Source organism: Gopherus evgoodei, chromosome 4, assembly GCF_007399415.2.
Source record: "Gopherus evgoodei ecotype Sinaloan lineage chromosome 4, rGopEvg1_v1.p, whole genome shotgun sequence".
NCBI lineage: Eukaryota > Metazoa > Chordata > Testudines > Testudinidae > Gopherus > Gopherus evgoodei.
The window spans coordinates 103,192,993-103,214,519 of NC_044325.1; the positions used below are offsets into that span (position 1 = coordinate 103,192,993).

At 39.6% G+C, this 21,527-nt stretch overlaps 1 protein-coding gene across 2 annotated transcripts in view; it reads right to left on the minus strand.

Annotated features, from left to right (window-relative positions):
- Positions 1-21,527, minus strand: part of SWAP70 (switching B cell complex subunit SWAP70) — a 61,164-nt gene that overhangs the window by 23,912 nt on the left and 15,725 nt on the right. For both annotated transcript variants that reach the window (XM_030560393.1, XM_030560392.1), the window contains exons 3-4: positions 12,461-12,634; positions 132-356 (exon numbers count right to left, since the gene is read on the minus strand). In XM_030560393.1, the coding sequence (XP_030416253.1) occupies positions 132-356; positions 12,461-12,634 (399 nt within the window). The remainder of the gene's footprint in view (positions 1-131; positions 357-12,460; positions 12,635-21,527) is intronic.

Genomic DNA, 21,527 nt, shown 5'->3' on the forward strand with positions numbered 1-21,527 from the left:
TCAAGCTTGTTCACTGCCATCAGCTAAAGAAACTGTTATTCATGGCAGCAGAATTCATGGGCAAATGATCTCATTATCCAATAACTCATACAGCCTACTATTTTCAAACATTCATTCCATGCAATTCTTACCTGTTTCAGTACATCTAATATGAGCTCATTAAAGACCTCGTTAACTGCCATTGATATAGTCTGTCGGTCCATCCCTTTGCTAAACTGTCCACTTCCAATAAGCTCAATCAATTCCCATGCAGAAAGACCTTGATTGGCACCGAGACTGTTCTTATTATGTTCAAACTGTTCTTGATGCGAGCCTGCCCCCATTGCTTCAGTGAGTTTTTTAAGCAAGTACTCAATCTGTACAGAAATAGAAGCAAAAATTACATCACTTTTAACAAAGAATTTTTTCAAATGCTTAAAAGCTCTAGGCCAAAATTTGCATGCCTAAAGTTAGGCTCTTAAATTCACATTTAGGCACCTAAAGATAAATGGCTTCAATTTCAAAGATTCCAAGCTCCCACTGTTCTTATTTGCTACAACGGGGTTTGTGTGTGCTCATCATCCCTAGAAAATCTGACTACTCAGATTCAGAAGCCTAAATATGGATTTAGACTTCTAACTTCAGACACTCAGTTTTGGGATTTCTGCCCACGAACGATACACATGGAAGTTGTTCTTTAATAGCATCAAGATTATGCAGAATTAAATATGAGAAAGAGGAAAGCTTCAAAAGCATTACAATGTTATAAAAGTAAAGCAATACAATATAGCAGAGAGAGTAAAGGAAATAGCGTTTATGAGGAAAGACATTAGCAATAGTCACATGCTAGTCACATGTCTGAGCCCTGACACCTCCCCCTCAAATCTGATATTATGATATCAGGATGGGCATAAAAGAAATGAAAGTGAAGATGAAAACGTATTCATTCCTAAAACAAATTCTCCTTTTCCTAATACTTTCCAGATCATGTGTCAGACAACTATAACTATAACTTCTACTGAGGTTAGTCAAGACTTAAGTCTTGACTATCTGTCTTACATCACTAATTGAACTTATTTAATACTAGATTTATTTCAAACTGAATCCATCTGGTAGTAATAATAAAAAAAAAACCCTACAAATCTTTAACCAATGGCAGTTTGTGAATTCCTACTTCCACAATCACATCTATACAATAAAAGTCACCATCTTTCTGGTGACTATAAAAGCAGGCATATGAATCCTGCCTCTGGCCTTCATCCTATGGCAGATGTTGCATCAACTCTCTCAAGCCAAGGGCTCTTAGATGCAGTTCCTCTTAATCACTGAATGTCTTTGTGTGCAGAGCTGATGTTGCTGAAAGGGCACGTGATGGTCATAAGCTACAACAATGGCTTAGGGGTGGACATCATCAGACTGAGTCTTACAAGGTACCTTTCAGATCCCCCTTTCAGTACATGCAGGATTAGCTATTTTTTAGGCCTGCTCTCCCCGGTAGACAGTCCTGATGGAGGGTTGGAACAATTGTGTAAAGTAGACCAATTATAGGTACAATTTTCAAAAAGCACCTAAGTGACTTAGAACGTCTCATGTTCAAAAGCAACAGGGTCCTCACTGCCTCAAATGAAAGTCATTTATTTGAGCACTTGTGAAAATCTCCCCCCTCCATGTCATTGATGCTGTGCAATCTCCATTACCCTAGTGCTTCTGAGAAACCAGGAAGTAGGTAATTTCTTCCATGGATTACAGAAAAGTCAGTGTGGGCCAAATGAGGCTTCACTACAGACCAGTCTAACCTTTTAGCATGAGTACTGGGCCACTTTTTGATTGGTGTATATAAGGGATTGAATTGGCAGGCTCTTGAGCAGCCATCCCCGTCTCTCATCAGAGGTTTGAGAAAAGGGGGATGAGGAAGTGTTCTTCCATACATTCATCCTACAAGGACTACCAGGTCTCAAGTATCTGATGTTAGCCACAGTATGTATGTTAATACTCTGGCTAATATGGCTTCTATGGCTTCTTCTTGATGTGAGCAAGCATCCAAGTCTGTGGCAAATAAATATGAAATACGTGCAAATCTGTGACAGACTATAACAAGTCTGACAAAGCAGTTAATTACTGAACCTGAGCTGAACCTTAGAGAAATGGGATTTTTACTGGGATTTCTGGAACACTGGAATGGGATTTCTGGAACACTGAGATTAGTTATTAAATAGTCTCCTTTTCAGTAATACTAAATGGGAATTAATGCTAAAGGAAAAATGAGGAAGTAAACTATAATCACTTTGTCTCAAAAAGAAAAAACACACACGTAAGAAAAAGTACCCAATTCATATGCTTCTGAGCTAATTCTACATTCCTGTGATGTTTGCCTTTTGTAAAGACTTATTGTCCTCTTAAAGATTATTGTAAGCAAAGATGTATTTAGCCTTGCAGGGCAGATGGGTTTAGGGGGGCAAAAAAAAAACAGTAAAGTATTTTTTACCTCTGTTTCCCTACACGTAACTGACATTGAATTTAGTTGGGATGTATTCATACATAAATGGCACTAACAGCCAACCAATTTTAGGGAAGAAAATGTTTAAGTAGATGTCGTTTCAAACTGGATATCATGACTATTACTGAGAGTACTCCTATTGATCTCAGTACAACGACTGTACTTCTGAATGCTAAGTTGAAGGCCCTAGTTTTGCCAGCATTTACTACCAGCCATAGTGCTTACTCCTGTGAGTAGCCCTGCTGATTTTAGTGCAGTGATTTCAATAGGACTACTCACAAGAGTAAGCAGTATGGCCAATAGTAGGCTTTTGCAGGAATGCACCCCTGGACTTTGCATTTTAGAAGTTCAGTTCATGGCTCTGAATTACTCACTTTAAGGTCATTCAGGTTAAGCCAATCTGATGGTAAGAAGCGTCAGCTCCTAGCACTTCTTAAAGCTATAATCACTTACATTTCATGTTGAATAAATAATTAAAATATTTTAATTTATATAAATAATTCACAAAAACTAAGTTTGTTATTTCCACTTTTCAAACTCTTATACACAACATGTGCAGCCAGGGCTTTCCAACAACAGATACCATAAATCCTCAGCATTCAGTAAGATTCAGGAAGCAGCTTACTTCCCACTTGCAGGCAAGTCTCACTGCCAACAACAAAGAATGCTACTTCAGTGTACATGAACTGCAATGTTAGATGACCCCAATTTAGAAACAAATTTCCAGAAGGCCTCACCTTAATGACCTGAAATAAACAAACACTGGCTTTTAAAGACAGGCTATCCTTTCTTTAATAAAAGATAAGAGTAAGTCTCTCATTTCAGGTTTAAAATGCACTATGCCCATCAATTCAATTCCTCTGAACAGAGCTCACTGTATTTCCCTTAGCAGGATGGGAAGTTAAAATAACCAGGGCAGAATGCTACCCTTTTGCAATATTCTGCACTTAATGTAAGCCATACCATTCACTTCATTTTGTTTGTCATGTGTCATCTCAGCCTACCAAAGTACAAGATAGTAAAAGAATTAAGAATTCTTATTGGCATTTAACTTTAGGCTTTTTATTTATTTAAAGAAAGGTGTGAAGCACCTTCAAATCCCTTTTGCTAATCATTTTACAAGATTGGGCTCACACAGAGAGGGACTAGAAATCGTATTTGAACAGATTTTAACTGTTGCCCACAGCATGCAATCATGAATTTAAATCAAACTAATGGGCTGAGAAGGGAATACATCAAAACTGTTAATGATGTTTTAGTAAAAGAGACACTAAACGAGGGGATTTACTTTCATTAGTTCTATATAAACCAAGTATTACTCTGTGTGTGTGTGTGTGTGTGTGTGATTAAAATATATGAATACTTAATCTTAAGACAAGCCCACAAGTACACTAATCTCCATGAGTTACACTTATCACTCTCTAAAAGTCCATTCAAGTGTATCAATAGCAATATTTAGATATTTTCTTACAAGAAAAGTGGCTTATGTATTAGTTAAACTTTTAAACAATAGAATTTTACAGGCTTTACTCTTCTTACTCTGGCAGGCATATACAAATATTTTCTACAATAGCTGCATTACAGCTGTGGAGATGGGGAAATTAGCATAAAACAATGAGTGATCAACGTAATGCAATAGTTCCATCTGGTCAAATATGGACGTAAACACTTCATTTGCATGCTCAAATGAGGAACTTTTGATACTTCTGAGAACAGAGTACTTCCCTTCTCTCCCCCTCCCCCACCCCTCCACACGTTAACACATCAAAATAAATGACTAATTAAATCTGGTTTAAACAGTTTATACCTGTGGTTAATAAGTTGAAAGAGTTAAGAAGTAACTATGACTCAATGTTTGCTCTACTTTGAGTGCAATTATTCTCTGTGATAAAGTTGTAAGATTTTCTTTTAAAGGATTGTTTGTCTTGTTTTAAACAATGATCAATGCTCTACTAAGAAGGTGAAATTGTGACCCACTGAACTCCGTGGAATAACTCCCATTGACTTCGGTGGGGCCAGGATTTCACCAAGAGTCACTTTTAAGAACTTATGGGTATTAAAGAGTTTTTTGTTTTAATACTAGACACAAAGTGCCTTTAGCATCTTCTTTCAGTGGAATAGTTCCCTATTCCCTTTCTGATGCTATTTTATTTCATCAGCAGTTTTTCCTGTATTGGTTTCAACCTTTTGGATATTATCACATTCCATATGAAAGTACTGACATCAGTTTTACATGACCTTTTGCCAATCACAACTGGATGAACCCATGTGTGTAAAGGATGAAAAAAAATTAACAAACACATCAAGGTAGCCATAATGCCCACCAGATGGCGCCTCTCACACCTCAGACGTTCAAGGCTATTCTGCCAAGTCCACTCTTATCAAAACAGTGGTTGCAGTGGACCACCAGTAGATATGTAGAGGACTTGCAGTGCCATCATTTTATATGAAGTAGATGCGATGTCTAGGCCAACTGGTAAGGTACCCAAGAGCAGCTATGACCTATGACAATGGTGCTATCACCTCATCATTTCCCCAGTGCTCAAAGTGACTCAACCCTGCCACAGAGGGTTGCCCAGGGTTTAGGTGGATAGCTCACGCTTCATTTCCATTAGACCCTTGGCCTCTCTGCTGAGACGGATAACAAGGGTTTCACTTGTAGTGGTGGTTTTTGTGGAATCTGATCATTGGACTCATTTCACAAATGCCACCAAAGAGCCCTGAAATGAAACTGCCAGTCTGGTACATACCTGGGCAGAGTTTGAACGGTCAGCCAACAGGTGAAAAGCTCTATATTCCACTACAAATCTCCTAAGCAATTAAGTCCCCTTTATAGTCAAATATTCTTCCTTCCTACCCACAAAATAATCCCCACACAAAAATTTATGTTACTGTAGCTCATACAGCTATTTGGGTAAACAGAGTACAAAGACTGTGGTTATCATACAATGCAAACCATTATCTACTCTCTTCAAAATTAATCTAATTTAATTAATAATTTGATATAAATTGTGAAGATGCACGTCAAGATAGGACCTATATATATATGGAGAACCAGATGAGAAATCTGCTACTCTGAACCTTACCCTTGTTCTTTTCAAGAAGCAAGAAATCTGTGGTTTCTAAATGGAAGAATTAATGTAACTTACTACTGATACAAGTTCCACTCTGTTCCCAACACACAGGGCATGACAGTCTGTTACAGCCCCCACTAAAGAGCCTTGTCTCTTTAGCTCAAGCTGTAGAATCTGAAGATTTTGGCTCTGGAGATCCCTGGTTCAACCCCTGGCATGTCTGGCAAGACAGCAGCCATTACATTAACAGTTAGTGCAAGTCAGGTAATCAAAAATGCTTTCTCCGAGCAATTTTTCAGAATCACAAACATGCAACTCCATTCACACTCCTTGTGCAGTCATGAAAATATATCATTTTTACAAGAAAAATGAGGCATGGACACACAAAGAAGAAGCCATTTCTGTTTTGCTGTTTACCGAAATAGCTTGTCAAAGAAGAGTTGCCGTCAGCGGTGGCTCCAGGCACCAGCGCTCCAAGTTGGGTTTCACTAATCCAGGTGGGGCAGCAAACTGTGGGGGGACACCCTGCCAGTCCCTGTGAGGGCGGCAGTCAGGCAGCCTTCGGCGGCTTGCCTGCAGGAGGTCCACCGGTCCCGCGGAATTGGCGGCAATTCGGCGGCAGGTACTCAGAAGCCACAGGAGCAGTGAATCTCCCACAGGCAAGCCACTGAATCCACGGGACCGGGTACCTCCCGCAGGCAAGCTGCTGAAGGCTGCCTGACTGCCGTGCTTGGGGTGGCAAAAAAGCTAAAGCCGCCCCTGGTTGCTATAGAACAGACTTTTTCATTGCAACTTGTATTGATATGAGATAGAGCAGAGCATAGTGCTTCATTGTACTACTCGCCATACTGCATGCATCACCACCACACTTTTGGTCTGAAGCAAAGCAGATTTAGAAAAAAAAAAATTATCTTAAAAAATGTAATTACTTACACAATTTGGCCTCAAACAGGGTCTGGGAACATTTAAATAAATAAAAAGACAATGTATATTTGCTTATTTTTAAAATTTTCAAATGTTTATTGAACATAACACAATACATTATATAGTGATTCGCATTACATAGCTCTGCACATTTCATTATTAAGGCTGGCCCAAGAATATGGTTGTTTACTAACCACACACCATAGATTTAGATGATAAAGCATTTCCAAGGTAACAGCCACATGTGCTGAAACAGAGGAAGGGGGAAACATTTGGAAATCTTTTTTAAAGATAAGACACGTTTCAGTTAAAGAACGGTGAGACATACACCAAGTCTAACAGATAAGAAGGGCAGTGAAAGCAACATTAAAAATTGGAGATGCAGCGGGAAATGTTTTGCTTATGATTACAATTCTCTCCTCCACTCTTCTATTTCAGTTATCCCTCCCCCATCCGACTAGGCACCTAATAAAAGCGAGGAAGACATCTGTGAGAGCCAGGGGCGCTCCAGGCACCAGTGCAGCAAGTGTGTGCCTGGGGCGGCTTGCTGTGGGGGGGCGGCGTGCTGGTTGCCGTGAGGACGGCATGCCCGTGGGAGGTCTGCCAGTCCCACAGCTTCAGCAGCAGGTACATAGAAGACATGGGACTGGCAGATCACCCGCAGAAATGCCACCGAATCTGCGTGACCGTCTGAGTGCTGTGCTTGGGGCGGCAAAAAGCAGAACCACTCCTGGTGACAGCTGGAGAGAATGCTGTTGGGTGCCTAACAGGAATGAGGTAGTGGAGGACATAATATGCCATACAACATAGCTAGACCATTTTCAGAGCACCCTGCAATACCTACCTACTTGTCAAAGTTTTCCTGCCATAAGAGAAGACGAGGCTATTTCTGACTAATTTTTTCACTAATCCAGAGAGCTGCGCTTTCCAATCTAGCTCTCTTTAAAACAGGCAGAGACAACAACAGCAAGACAAAGTTTGGCACAACCACTCTGCTCAGATTTATCCTTTCCCTTCCAGGAAAAGCTTGCATGTCAGTAACAGGATCATTTTGTTTTGTGTACCACAAAGATTCTTACTGTCAAATGAGAGAATGCCTACTTTCCCAGAATTAGTATCTGCTTCTAACCTCCCCAGTCTCCAAGACAATACATTAAGGAAGTGGTTCTTCAATAGATTTATTCTGCTAATCCCTTTGTAAAAGATCCTTTCATGGGACCATGTCCTCTCCTATCCTCCAGTAGAAGTCCATTAAAGCCATATTCACTTTCCATTATCATAGATCAACACAGCAGCATAAGTATAAATGTACAAAACATTAACAAGCCAGGAAGTTAGTGGTCCTGATTCTTCATTCAGATTGTTGCAACTGAGGTGCAACTCCATTTAAATCAATGGAATTACATAGGTGCAAAATTATTGAGTGCATAAAACAGGCTCAATCACCCTGTGAGAAAATTTCAAACTCAAGTCCTAGGCCTAGGACAGACCATCACGAAAAGAAGGGGAAATGTACCCTGGAGTGCCAGTGGCTTTCAAGCTGCACAAAACCCAAACCCATTCTCCTCACCAGGAGGAAAAGTTTGTGGAAGTGGCAGAGGGCAGAACCCTTTAACTGCACTATGCTCAGACTTCAGTGGCAAAATATGCTCCATCCCTGTGAATTCTGGGCCATCCACAAGAGCACCCCCCCTTACGCATCTCCCCTCCAAGCAGACATGCTGCTGCTTTCTAGCTGTCCTATGGATGTATACTAACTCATCCACTCTCTCTGAGGGGGTTTAAAAGCTGCAGAAGAGCCTACAAATGACTTTTTTCCAGCACTACTACACAGAAATCTACTGGTTGTGGAGGGGAGTATGCCACGCTGAACAGCTCCATCCCACTACCCAATATTCTCCTCCTGACCCAGGAAGGGGAAACATATTAGACAGACCTGCCACTCATCCCCTGGACTACTTCTAGAGCACTTCAGTCCTTCTTTACTCTAATGTGCCACTTCTGAAGAGTGGGCAACAGCAGAGAATAGATTAGCTGAGAGGGCATCCATACACACCAGAGAATGGAAACATCAACATTCAGCTAGCTCACATGGAACCTAGGACTCTGCAAATATTTTCTACATATTCACCCAGGTTTTGGACAAAAACTAGTCCACTGCAGTCATTAGAGATCCAAGAAGCTCCTTTCCATTCCTTTGTAACAGTCAGATCTTCTGATCGTCAACAATGTAGAAAGATCTAAAATGTGTGATGAACAGCAGGAATTTTGAAGTGACGGGCATTCTTATCTATAGGCACTAGGCTAAATTTCCCCACCAATTTATGAAATTCCTGTGGGAGTTGGAGTGTGGAGAGAGAGCTGGAGGTCACACAAAGGACTCAGAGCTGGAGACTGTGGTAGATAGTGTGTTGTACTATACTTAAATGATAATGCAAGCCATAGAAACAGAGAGGTGGGGAAAAACATCATTCCCTCGCTGGGAAGTTATAGTGAATGATTACAGTGGTAAATCACCCTTTTACAAATAAATCACTGGTAGGCTGTAGTGAAATGCTGTGAAGGTTCACAACAGTCTATCCATTTGATTGCAAAACTGCACTGTATCTTACAAATAAGCACTTTATGTATCACACTACGCCTGACAAGCAAACCTCTTCTTATACTCAATAGCAAAAAATAGGGGAAAGATTGTACTTGATGGATTAATCATTCTTCTCCATTATAAAATGGAACCTAAAGCAAAGTGAGGTAGTATAGGTTTCAAAAAAACAGACAAACAGCTTGATTAGCTGTTATGTTAAATATTACTATGGAACTAAAAGAAGCTACTTAAAATAGCTAGAGAGATTTCCAACTCCCCTCCTTCACCACCACCCCCCCCAAAAAAGCCTCCCTTCCCAAAGAGATATCAACAAGTTTGTATTAAAGAATGCTTAGGAGAACTCATCAGGATTTTTGATGTGATATTAAAAAGTTAGACAGTAAGTATTTAAAAGGTAAAAATATCAGAAGTCCATAAAGCTAAAACAAAACAAAAACTCTAAAATAAGTTGAAAGTTGTTTAATTTTATTTCTTGGTTCAGAATACATCTGGTTTTAAAACAAGTCTTTCAGGAAGACAGAGACCTCCACACTGATAGATCCAAAGCAAACACAAAATATAGTGTCAAATAGGAGACAACACTTCTATCTTCTATTGCTCTGGTTGTGGTAAATTACATGACTTGTATTGACCCAAAGTGAAGAGTTAAAGACAGAATACATGCATTGTGCATAAGAACTGAGTAGTCCAAATGACTTAATAAAGACAAGGTGAGTGAGGTAATGTCTTTTACTGGACCAACTTCTATTGGCGAAAGGGAGAAACTTTCAAGCTTATCTTACCCACCTTGTCTCTCTAATATCCTGGGACCAATATAGCTACAACAACATTGCAAATAACTTTACAGACTTTCTTTAGACCATATGAAACTTAAACACTTTGCAATAACAAAGAAGATGCAGATGGTGTCTGCTCTAAAGGATGATAAATCAAATCAAGAGTGAAAATGAGAGATACTAACTGACATGCCGCACTTTTTCCTGAATGAAATGTATGTCTGTGGGGAGAGGAAATGAACAAAGACTGTCTATGAAAGAGACCCAAAATCTGGAGTATGTAGTGTGCACTTTAGCTTTGGAGCTGATGATGCAGCCTGTCTGGCAGTCTCAGGAATATTGTGATTATGCACCCAGCAATAGATGTTCGTAGCAGCATGAGATTTCAGAGGAGAAAAAAATTCTACACCTAACGAAATGCCAAATATTTACTCTCAGGCCAGCCAGGCTGTCTAGCAGCCAGCCCAATCAACCACTAGATAAGGGATCTGAATCTCTGTCCCAAGTTCTACACTTCATTAGGGGCTCAGGGCACCTTCTGGGGAGGGAGAGAATCATACGTTGCTCTTGAGCGATCCTAGCCAATACTGACTCACTTCTTGACTTACAGAAGAGTCACTGTCAGGTACTCCAAACATAGAGAAAAAAAATGGAGAAAGAACCCCGTTAGTTCTAGCCCAGACACCACCAATCCCAGCACTGTTAAAACACTGTTAGAGGGTGAAAGTGCCCTGCGGCTAAATAAACTGCCCTGGCAAAACACAGAGGTTCATTTTATGTTGATGGAGGAGATGTTTCTCCAGCGACAATAGTCACAAAGACTCTCCCCCATACTACACCAAGTGACATTGCTGTATTCAGAGTGATGTATAGAAAAGGGGGCTTCTAATCTCACACCAGTGAGAATCAGGAATACCCTCCCACTGGAATCACTGAAGTTTGCACCAGTGTGAAAAAAAACACAAAAACAAAAAACACCCAACACACTCCTCAGGATAAAACTGAGAAAAATCAATCAAGCCCATTATTTTTATGAATAAAATGGTCTTTGATTGATATATGTGTGAAGTAAATGTGTCAGCCAATAAGGAGCATTCATCGCACTGTTTAAACATGCAATCCACTTAGCATAATAAACAATTTACATTCATTTTTATTCGTGATATTGTGGAATTTGAATCACCCTGTTTTGATCTTTGACTCTAAACATTTATTGGCAAAGCCCCAAAAGTGCTGAAGAGTCATATTGACCAGTCCATTCAACTGGATTTTATATAGTATCATACAGGAGCAGCCACATTATGGCTTTCCTCTTCGCCATACGATAAGCTCTTACTTTTTACCTTTTAAAAATTCTGTTCTAGTTTAAGTGAGACGCCTGCCTATACTTATTCAAGTTCTTAAATTACAGACAGTTCATCTCTGGTGCTTCATTCACAGCACAACTCTTCGCTTCTACAGCAACCAGCCACTGTTTCAAGCAGATTTTTTTTCTTTTTTTTTTTTTCTTCCTCTTCTTCTTTTACTAAAACAAGGTGGTTAGTGAAAATCTTCAAACTTCTGCTCTCTGGCATGGGAAAGAAAAGATTGGAATCTTCTAAAACATTACAACACTGGGATAGAAATAAGAGGAGAAGTTTCTTTAGAGTGAGACTGTGTGGGTGGTTCTGAGGAATTCAACTTAACCACATGTGAACAGGTGCACTGGTTAAACACCACACACACAAAACAAACAAGGTCTGATCCTCAAGATTTAAATGTTATGAGGGCTAGAATGTGTATTTGCAAGAAGAAAAAAGTTAACAGAAGCAGAATAAAGCAACTTCACACCTAGGGGCTCAGTCCAGTACCATGAGCCCTGGGGGTGGAGCCTCCCTTTTCAAAAGCAACTTTTTCCTCTCTGTCCAGAGTCAGGGAGTCATTCTTATAGCCTGTCCCTCAGCAGTTTACCAGGAACCAGCCAGCACTCCTGCCATACCATAGTTCCTCACAACAAATGCTCTTTTAAAGACAGACTCTGCAGTTTGTTTCAGAAAAAAACCTCAGTCATTAAAAAAAAGGAAACAATTGTATTCATGTCAAAAGATATTTTTCTCTTCCACAGGTCCTAGAGACTTTCCTTAACCATTTCAAAAGAGCACCAAATACAGCAGAACCTCAGAGTTATGAACACCAGAGATACAAACTGATCAGTCAACTACACACCTCATTTAGAACTGGAAGTATGCAACCAGTCAGCGGCAGAGACCAAAATAAATATATATAAATAAATAAACAAATAAAAAAACACAGTCCAGTTCTATATTAAACTAAAAATAATAAATAAATAAATAAATAAATAAATAAATAATAATAATAATAATAATAATAATAATAATAAAGGGAAAGCAGCATTTTTCTTCTGCATAATAAGGTTTCAGAGTTAGTAAGTCAATGTTCAGTTGTAAACTGTTGAAAGAACAACCAAAACGTTTTATTCAGAGTTACGAACAACCTCCGTTCCCAAGGTGTTTGTATCTCTGAGGTTCTACTGTACCAGCAACAGAGGTCAATTTGGACACTGAAGGAAAGCGTGTTAAGCATTTTAAAAATCACTGTTTCTTACCTCCTCAGGTACAATGACCAATGGGTATTTGTCCTCAGATAAAAAATTGAAAATAACCCAAACTTTAAAGGCATCTTCATCGCTAATGAACAAAGGACTTTTAGTGAGGTTCTTTTTGAAGCAGAGAGTCCAGCACATCCTATTGAACTCAACTTTGTCAAAGTTCCCTTGAACCTAAAAAGAAACGGAAAAAAAAATTAATCTACATGAAACAGCACAGGCTATTGTATAGATAAACATAAGTGAGAATGTATTGATCAAATGACACTAAAGCACCAAGGAAATTCTAATTAATAAGTTCAGAAACTTTAAGGCCCAAAAGGAACCAGTATGGTCATCTAGTCTGATCTCCTGCATAACACTGGTCATGGACTCTCATCCAGTACAACCAGCTTCAAGCCCACACTTTCTGATTGAACTAAAGCACATTTTTTAGAAAGACACCAAATCTTGATTTAAAAGCTTCAGTGAATGAGAATTCACCACATTTCACATTTATTCCGGTGGTCTAGTTTAAACACACTGCTAAACTTCTATAACTATCACCTTCTTAATGACAAAGATCCTTATGTTACGCTGAGTTACTCAGATGGAGTGAATCCAGACATCATCATATAAGAAAACCCTAAAAGTGATAGACAGAAGATAACTGTCAAAGGTTTGTGGTAATATATTTTACTATTTTATAATGTTACATGTGCTGCTGTTGTAATAAAGTCAAAATCACAATCATTCATAAATACATGCAATCACTTATTTTTGAACACACAACCCTCACATACCCCTGTAATTCCCTCCTAAACTCATACATTTTCCTTATTTTGAAATAACTTTGAAAATTTCCAGTTTCGTCTTCATTGTCCTGTACCATCTTTATTATCTGTGTATATAATTTGTGAATGATTTCCAGATGTCAAAGAATCTTCCCATACCATAATAATTTTATGCACTCACTCATGTTAGATTTAAAACCTACTTCACCGCTCATAACTCTACGGCTTTGTAATGCTGTTTCTTTGCCTACACAGAAGTTAAAGACACATTTTGCATTGTAACAGGATTTCACTTGCTTTTTTGTAGTATGTACAGAACATGGATGTGGGGAGTCCCTCATCGAGCCCATCCTCCCATATACAGACATACACACCCCACTGAGCCCCAACCACTTTCATCTGGATATGCCTGCAGAGTCCCATTAACCCTGCACCCAGAAATCCCCAAAAGAGCCTGTGTGCATCCAGATTTCCAGAGCTGCCCACACCCAGATTACCCCACACAGAACCCTCTCACCACCACCACCCCCCAATCTGTTTCTGGGGAAGGCTTGGCCCTTGCACACTCCCTGTCCTGGGAGGGGTGGGGGATACAGGGTGATCTCCCACCTCCATGCAGCCAGAGGCCTGTGCTCCCCACTGCCATGCTGGAGCCTCCACATTTACTGACAAATAAAATTTGAAGAATTTTAAAATATTGTGCACAGAATTATTTATTTATTGTTTTGTACAAAGTTCCCTCCGGAGTAAATGACTATAAACAGCGGCCAGCTAAGGGCTAAAACAAGAAAGTGAGTGAGTTGACTAGGATAGAGAATCAGGGTGTGACATATGGCTAGAAAGGGTTAAACATCCTGCAAAATAAATAACCCTCAAAAGATATCTGGGGAGATAATGTTTGTGTTTCTGTGTATTTACATATGTATGAGTAGGGTCTGACAATGTAATCAACAGTCCCTGTCTATGCTGTATTCTGAGGTCAAAAGAAGATCCTGGCATTTAAATGAATTGTAAACACACGATATCTCAGTATTCATCTCACTTTGAAATGTACTGTGAATGGTGGAGGAACAAGAAAATGGCCTTATGTTAATTCTATAGCTAAGTATCTTCTTCAAAGTCATCCTAATTACCTTTTGAATGCCACCCTGTCAAAAGACATGAAATTGTATAAAAGATCCTTGGGTCCTGATTCTGTCATCTCAAATCTACTTGGGCTTCATTGGGGAAGTTTGTACGTATATTGATCTTTTAACCATACTCTGTCTTTTGCTTTTTAATAAAGTTTAGTTAATAAGAATTGCCTGTAGCGTATATTTGGGAAACAGTCATTAACCTGGGAGATGATGTGTCCAATCCTTTGGGGTTGGCAGAACCTTTTCTTTTATATGATGAAATAAGCTTTACAGAAATTTTCATCATATTTGACATGGGTACCTGGATAGAGGCCTGAGGCTGGATCACGTTAAGGGAACTGTGTTTGGACTTCTGAGCTTTTGGGGGATTGTCTGCCTCATTTTTTGCAGTTCACCCTACTTGAGTGACCACAACTGGCTCCCCGCTAGGACCCAGGTCACACAGGGATTAAGCAAAAACAAAAAAACCCAACATACTAAAAAGTAAATACTGGACTAAAGTTTGGGGGAGGAGGGGATCATTAAAGAGGGCCACAACCTGTCGAGTCTGTTACAGTACCTCTATCATGCAAATGGAGATGGGAGGGTGGAGGGGGTCAAAAGACAGGTTAAAGAACATTTAGAAAATAAATATCTAAAACAAAGTCTACACAAATCATGGCCCTAATAAGACATATGCTAAACATGACTGCAATCCCTTTGTTTGTACATTTGCTACTGTCCTCCATTCCTCCTCTGTTTTTTGTCTTCCTTGACTAAACAGCGTTTTGTGGCAGGGACTTGCCTAAATCTGTTGTGTAAAGTGCTAAGCACCCTCTAGGACACTATTTAACTATATAAATGTATAAGCGACACCATAGGTGCAGGTAACACTGCCATTATAATACAGGTATTTAGTTAATGATTCTCAAACAGCTGATTTAGCATAGATCGATGGTGTTTTCCATTCCTTTGGGTACGTCCAGACTACCCGCCATATCGGCGGGTTAAAATCAATTGCTCGGGGATCGATATATCGCATCTAATCTAGACGCGATATACCGATTCCCGAGCGCGCTTATATTGATTCCGGAACTCCATCAACCTGAACGGAGTTCCGGAATCGACACGGAGAGCCGCGGACATCGATCCCGCGCCATCTGGACGGGTGAGTAATCCGATCTTAGATATTCGACTTCAGCTACGTTATTCACGTAGCTGAAGTTGCGTAACTAAGATCGATTTCCTCCCCCTAGTCTGGACCAGCCCTTTGTCCTGGACAAGGCTTCCTTTTTTCAGCCAGATCCTTCAAACAGTTGGGATGTTGAAGTTGCTGGATCAGGAAAGTACTTCCCATTTGCTCACCAACATACTACGGCACTTTTTAAAAAGCTTTACTTTCATAGCAGCTGAAGATCCAGGTGTTATTTTCCTTCTCCTGTTTTCAAACAGCAGGTTTTGTTTATTTTATTTTATAAAATCCAAATCAAATAAGTGTAGGAAACTTAACATTTTTACTGGGGAAATGGCGATGTACAAAACAGTTTAGAAAATAATTTCTCAGTCTTATCAATTTGCTAATTATTCTAAGCTCTATTTATTTGCAATTAAAAATAGTTACTAAAGCCCTGATCCTGTAATGAGCTCCATACAGAGTTTATTGCAGGACTCTGACTTGGCCCTAAAATAGGTCCTCTTTTGCTAACTCTATGTAGCAGCTAGTATATAATTCTGCGGTGAGTGGACTGGACAGCCCCGCTCTCCCCCCCCGCAAACCTTTTCCAAAGGCAAGTCATCTTGAGTCACATTTTTTAACCCTTATGCCTATTGTTAGAAAGGGATGAAGATCTTAAAAGGGTATGTAATGTCCACATATTACAACAAACACAATGATGTCGAAATCCAAGGGAAAGAGAAACTAAACAGATCATTTTTACCAAAAAAGCAAATGCCTAATAGCCTTCTTGCAAGTTTTGTATAGCTGATGTCATAATCCTCTCTTATATGGACATTCTTCAAATAAAACTGCAAAGGAAAAAATCCAAGTCCCCAAATCATCAGCTAATTTTTCTAGAGCTAAATCCACACCATGGAAATCTTGGCTGCTTTAATCTGGGATGCACAGTTAACAAAGCTTCACTCCAGGTGGTTAAGTAATAAACAAGCTATTACCATTATCATATTTTAAGCCCTCTGAATAATGTTTACAGTTCAAGTCAGTTGAATGGGATCTCAAGTTACAATTATAGATATTTACACAAGATGAGCTTAAAATGATTAAGAGGCATTTGTAAAATTTTCAAAACTACCTTTCTGGATAGGAATAACTGTCGGCAAATGGACAGAAAGTCAGTAAAATACACACACAAGCTTCTTGTTGTGACAAACAAATAACCATTTATAAAATCAGATAGGAGCAGAGGCCATCTTGGATTTTTAATTTAAAAGAAGATGCAAAATTAGCTTTAAAAATACTAAGAGATACTGACTTGATTGAACTCCAAAATATTGTAAGAATTTTTAAACCCAGACAGAGTCTGATCTTGAATTTTATTCATACATTTTATAGGAGTCTCATCCAGCTTGTGACCTATCTGAATAATGTTCTTAAAGATTAAAAAAGAGTCCTGTGGCACCTTATAGACTAACGGATGATTTGGAGCATAAGTTTTCGTGGGTGAATACTCACTTCGTCGGATGCATGTCACCCACGAAAGCTCATGCTCCAATACATCTGTTAGTCTATAAGGTGCCACAGGACTCTTTGCTGCTTTTACAGATCCAGACCAACATGGCTACCCCTCTGATACTTAAAGATTAACATTAGTTTTAATAACTAAATGATGCCATACACCAGTATATGCTTTTTACTCTACTCTCTGTAGAATGTGTGCAATCTACTTCAAAAGTCACCATTTTGCTTAGAAACTTCTGTAGTATTCTATGCTATTAACCATAAAGAAACTATCAGATTATTATTTGTGCTTTTGTGCAAAGGAAGATACCAGATGTACTAACAGAGAAGTTGAAAAAGCACTCTCTCTTACTTAAAACAATGAAGTATAATAAAAAACACAAAAATACAGAACACCTCCATCTCCTCCAAAAGAAATTTTACACTGTTAACTACAAAAGATTTAAGTCTCTGAATCCAGTAGGATTGTTTGTTTGTTTTCTTGGTATACAAAACAAAAAAACTGCCACCATAATATCCCACTAGCACCATTCAACCAAACAAAACAACCTTACGTGCAACTAAGTACAGAAATTCAAATACACAAAGACAGTCCCCAAGGAGCTGAAAGAACTTAAAGTTTATGGGTCTGATTCTTCACTGGTTTGCATCTTTTATAGTTCTTTAGACATACGAAAAGCGGGTAAAATGCTACCACCAGCATAAGTGAAAGGAAGTGAGATTTGGTAAAATTTTATGTAACTCTTCTATTATAATTTTGGCTGATTTCCATGTGAGATATTACTGACAACTCAATAATAAGTGCAGATAAAAACACAGTATGAAAAAAATCAGACTGGCAAGATACATATTTTTCTCTCTCTATTTATTTTTCAGGCAACAGAAATAAGTGTAATTAAAGAGGAAGAATGTTGAACTGAAGGCGTCTGAAATGCAAAAGCATCAAGACAGCTGCCAGGAAATTATAAAGATGGTATAATGAAAATATAAGTGGAGGTATTAGTAATACTAATTCCATATACCAATAAAGAAAGTTTGTTGCTACTCGCTTCCTTCATCAAATTGCCAATTTGTGCATTTCTCCATGCTTCCCTGGTTCAACAATGGAGGCTTTGTTGCAGGGCAACTCATTCCCTAGTACTTTAGATGAATAATTCATTTACATTCAGGAGTACAAGACGAAAGATTTTAAAAGCTTGAACAGTTTTCTCAGCCCATGTCCAGACTAACCCGCGGCATCGGCGGGTTAAAATCGATTGCTCGGGGATCGATATATCGCGTCTAGTCTGGACGCGATGTATCGATCCCCGAGCGCGCTTACATCGATTCCGGAACTCCATCAACCCGAACGGAGTTCCGGAATCGACACGGAGAGCCGCGGACATCGATGCCGCGCCGTCCAGACGGGTGAGTACCTCGATTTTAGAAATTCGACTTCAACTACGTTATTCCCGTAGCTGAAGTTGCGTATCTAAAATCGATTTTAATACCTAGTCTGGACGTGGCCTTAATGAGATTTACTCTAGAAGTGAGGCAGGATAATATGAGTTGTTGCTTTGGCACCTCAAAGTGATTTCTCTATACAGATTGGCATGTTTGCTGATGATAAAATGATCTGGATAGTTTGAGAACACTGAGAAACAATACACTGCACTACAAAACTAATGCAAAAGCTTCTAATTTCCAGTAAAAATAAGCTGATAATTAATTTTAGTCTGAAGGCCGTCTAAAACATAAGAGTGTCTATGCCATATACTAACACCAATGTTTACTCTCTAAGAAATGTTGAATCTTATTAAAATTCAAATGCAAGGATTTATTATTTTAAATAAATAAAGGGAGAAAGTTTGGGTAATTTTCAAAAAGCAAAATACCCTGTGAGTTTAAGAACTCCCTCGAAACAGGCTGCTTTTGCTCTCATTGAAGACAACAGGAGGGACAGTTTTACCATCACCGCACCAGAAGAATTCATAGGAAACTGCATGTCTGGAAATCAAGTGTCCTTACCATAAGGAAAAATAGAGTGCTAAGGACTTGACCGTGCAGTCTTTAATATGTGACTTTTCGTTTAGGAATACAGATTTGGGGGGGGGGGGATTCTGGAGAGGTATTTGTTCACTTGTTTTAAAATCATCCAGACTAAGGCACAAATTACCGAAATGGGGAAAAGCAAAAATTCATTTTTCCAAGGGAGAAATAGCATGCATCTGTGCCTTCACCCAGTGCATCTCTCTTCTCTTCTGACACTTGTTCATACCTCCTAAACTGCCAAAGAAAACAGACTACAATGAAGATTTTTACTATCCACAAAGACAGCTTTGTATATGCAGCAATGCACAATTCAGATCTTAAAAAAGGAATAAAAAAAAGTTTCTCGAGCAGCACAAAAAAACCCTTTTTAATTTGTATCTAAGATACAAACATTTTCAAATATCTGACATTTAATTAGCATTACAAAGCAAGAGATTCTGGGCAACTGAACCCGGGTTTCTCAACTTTTTCCTTTTAAAATGAAAAGGTTTTGCAAATTAAAGTGCTATTAAATGGTAATAGTGCAGCTACTCCTTCCCTCCTCCCCCAAATTGCCCACTCCTCTTATGCACACTTTTTTAAAATGAAAGCATATTTCATTTAAGCACTTACGAGGCTTTCCATTTCCCTTTTTTTAGTCTCTCTGTGCAGATGACAACTGACTTAATGACTTCATACTGGCCTTGGCTACACTGGCGCTTTACAGCGCTGCAACTTTGTCGCTCAGGGGTGTGAAAAAAAAACAACAACCCTGAGCCCTGCAAGTTACAGCGCTGCAAAGCGCCAGTGTAAACAGTGCCCCAGCGCTGGGAGCGTGGCTCCCAGCACTGTAAGCTAATCTCCATGAGGAGGTGGAGTACCTGCAGTGCTGGGAGAGCTCTCTCCTAGCGCTGGTGCCGCAACCACACTCGCACTTCAAAGTGCTGCCACGGCAGCGCTCCCACAGCAGCGCTTTGGAGTTTCGAGTGCAGCCAAGCCCACTGCCTTTGAAAGGCATTTGTAAAAAGTTGACACTACAGTTCAGGCTCTCCACCTACAACTCTTCATTTTGGGAAAAACAAGGCCCTCTCTCTCTTTGGAAGATTTGGTAGGAAAAAATTGATGGATTTTTTGTATTTCAGAATAAACAAACAAACAGTCTCTTTAAACTAAAATGCCTTCACATTTACAAGTTAACACAGCAGAATGCTTCACCACAGAATGGCCAACAGAGTAGCGGGTACATCAGTATCATGATGTACCCTGATGTGCTTTAATGGCTACACACCAAAAACCCACCCCCACCCGCCGCACACACAAAAGGAGGGAAGAGTGTGAAATCTGTGGGAGAACCAAAGTCAGGAGAGATAGATGTGGCTGACTGGTTAAAACTAAAGGAAGGGATGAGGCTCAGTGGTGCCAGAACGGGGAGGGGGGCTAGAGGGCCATGGCCCCTCACTTTTAAAAGTGAGCCCTCCCCATTTTTTACCTGCCTTAAGGGGGAGCAGGCAACGAGGAGCAAGTGGCTGGGGGTGGGGCGGCGAAAAGGGGAAGTGGGCACAGGGCCAGGGTAGGGACAGAGAGCGGGGCCACACTTTGGGCACCAGTGGCCCCCTTACTTTTAGGGAGCTTCCAGCATTCCTGATGAGGCCTAGCTTCACTGCTGGTATGATACCTCAACCAGACCTGCCAGGTGTTATGCACCTCAAAGCTCTGTAACACTCACCAGTATTAAATGCATATGCTATTTTTAAGTTTATCATTAAAGACAAATTGGTTCATTACATAATTTAAACAAAGTGTGACACATGATACTGCACAAAAAACTTTTCAGCTATTCCTTGGTACAGGACTCCATCAGAAGGAACTCATTAATACTATAAAAGAGGAGCCACTATCTGCATAGCTATTGTCACCCCTCTGCAGAGTACTAGCAGATTTTGGAGCTTTGCAGGTCGGTTTCTCATTGAAGTAGAAATCAGTGATGAGGAAACTGGGAATAGTCTTACTGCCGTTTACTTTACACTTTCAGACACCATGCCTTGAACAGAGGTGGTCACGAATGGCACAGACTACTCCCTCTTTAGGAATTCCAGACAAAACACTAATGCCCAGTTCCCAGAAGGCAACTCTGCCTCAAGAATTGCCACTGGTTAGGTAGATTGAGGTAGAGAGTAAACCCTGCTGCTTGCCACAGTTCCTCAAAAAAAGAAAATACATCCCAAAACTAACAATGCATTTCTTCAAAGACTACACAATACTTGTGCACGAAGAGAAAGAACTTTTAAAACTAACAGTACCACCTACTGACTCCCACTAGACTACTATTTTTGTGGATTTTCAAATTAAAATACCCTCTTTCAATATAAGGGATTTCTGCCCTTCCTGTTTGTAACTGAGTATACATATCACTATTGTACTATAATAGAATACAGGTCAATATACAGTTCCAAATGTTTTAAAATAATTTTAAC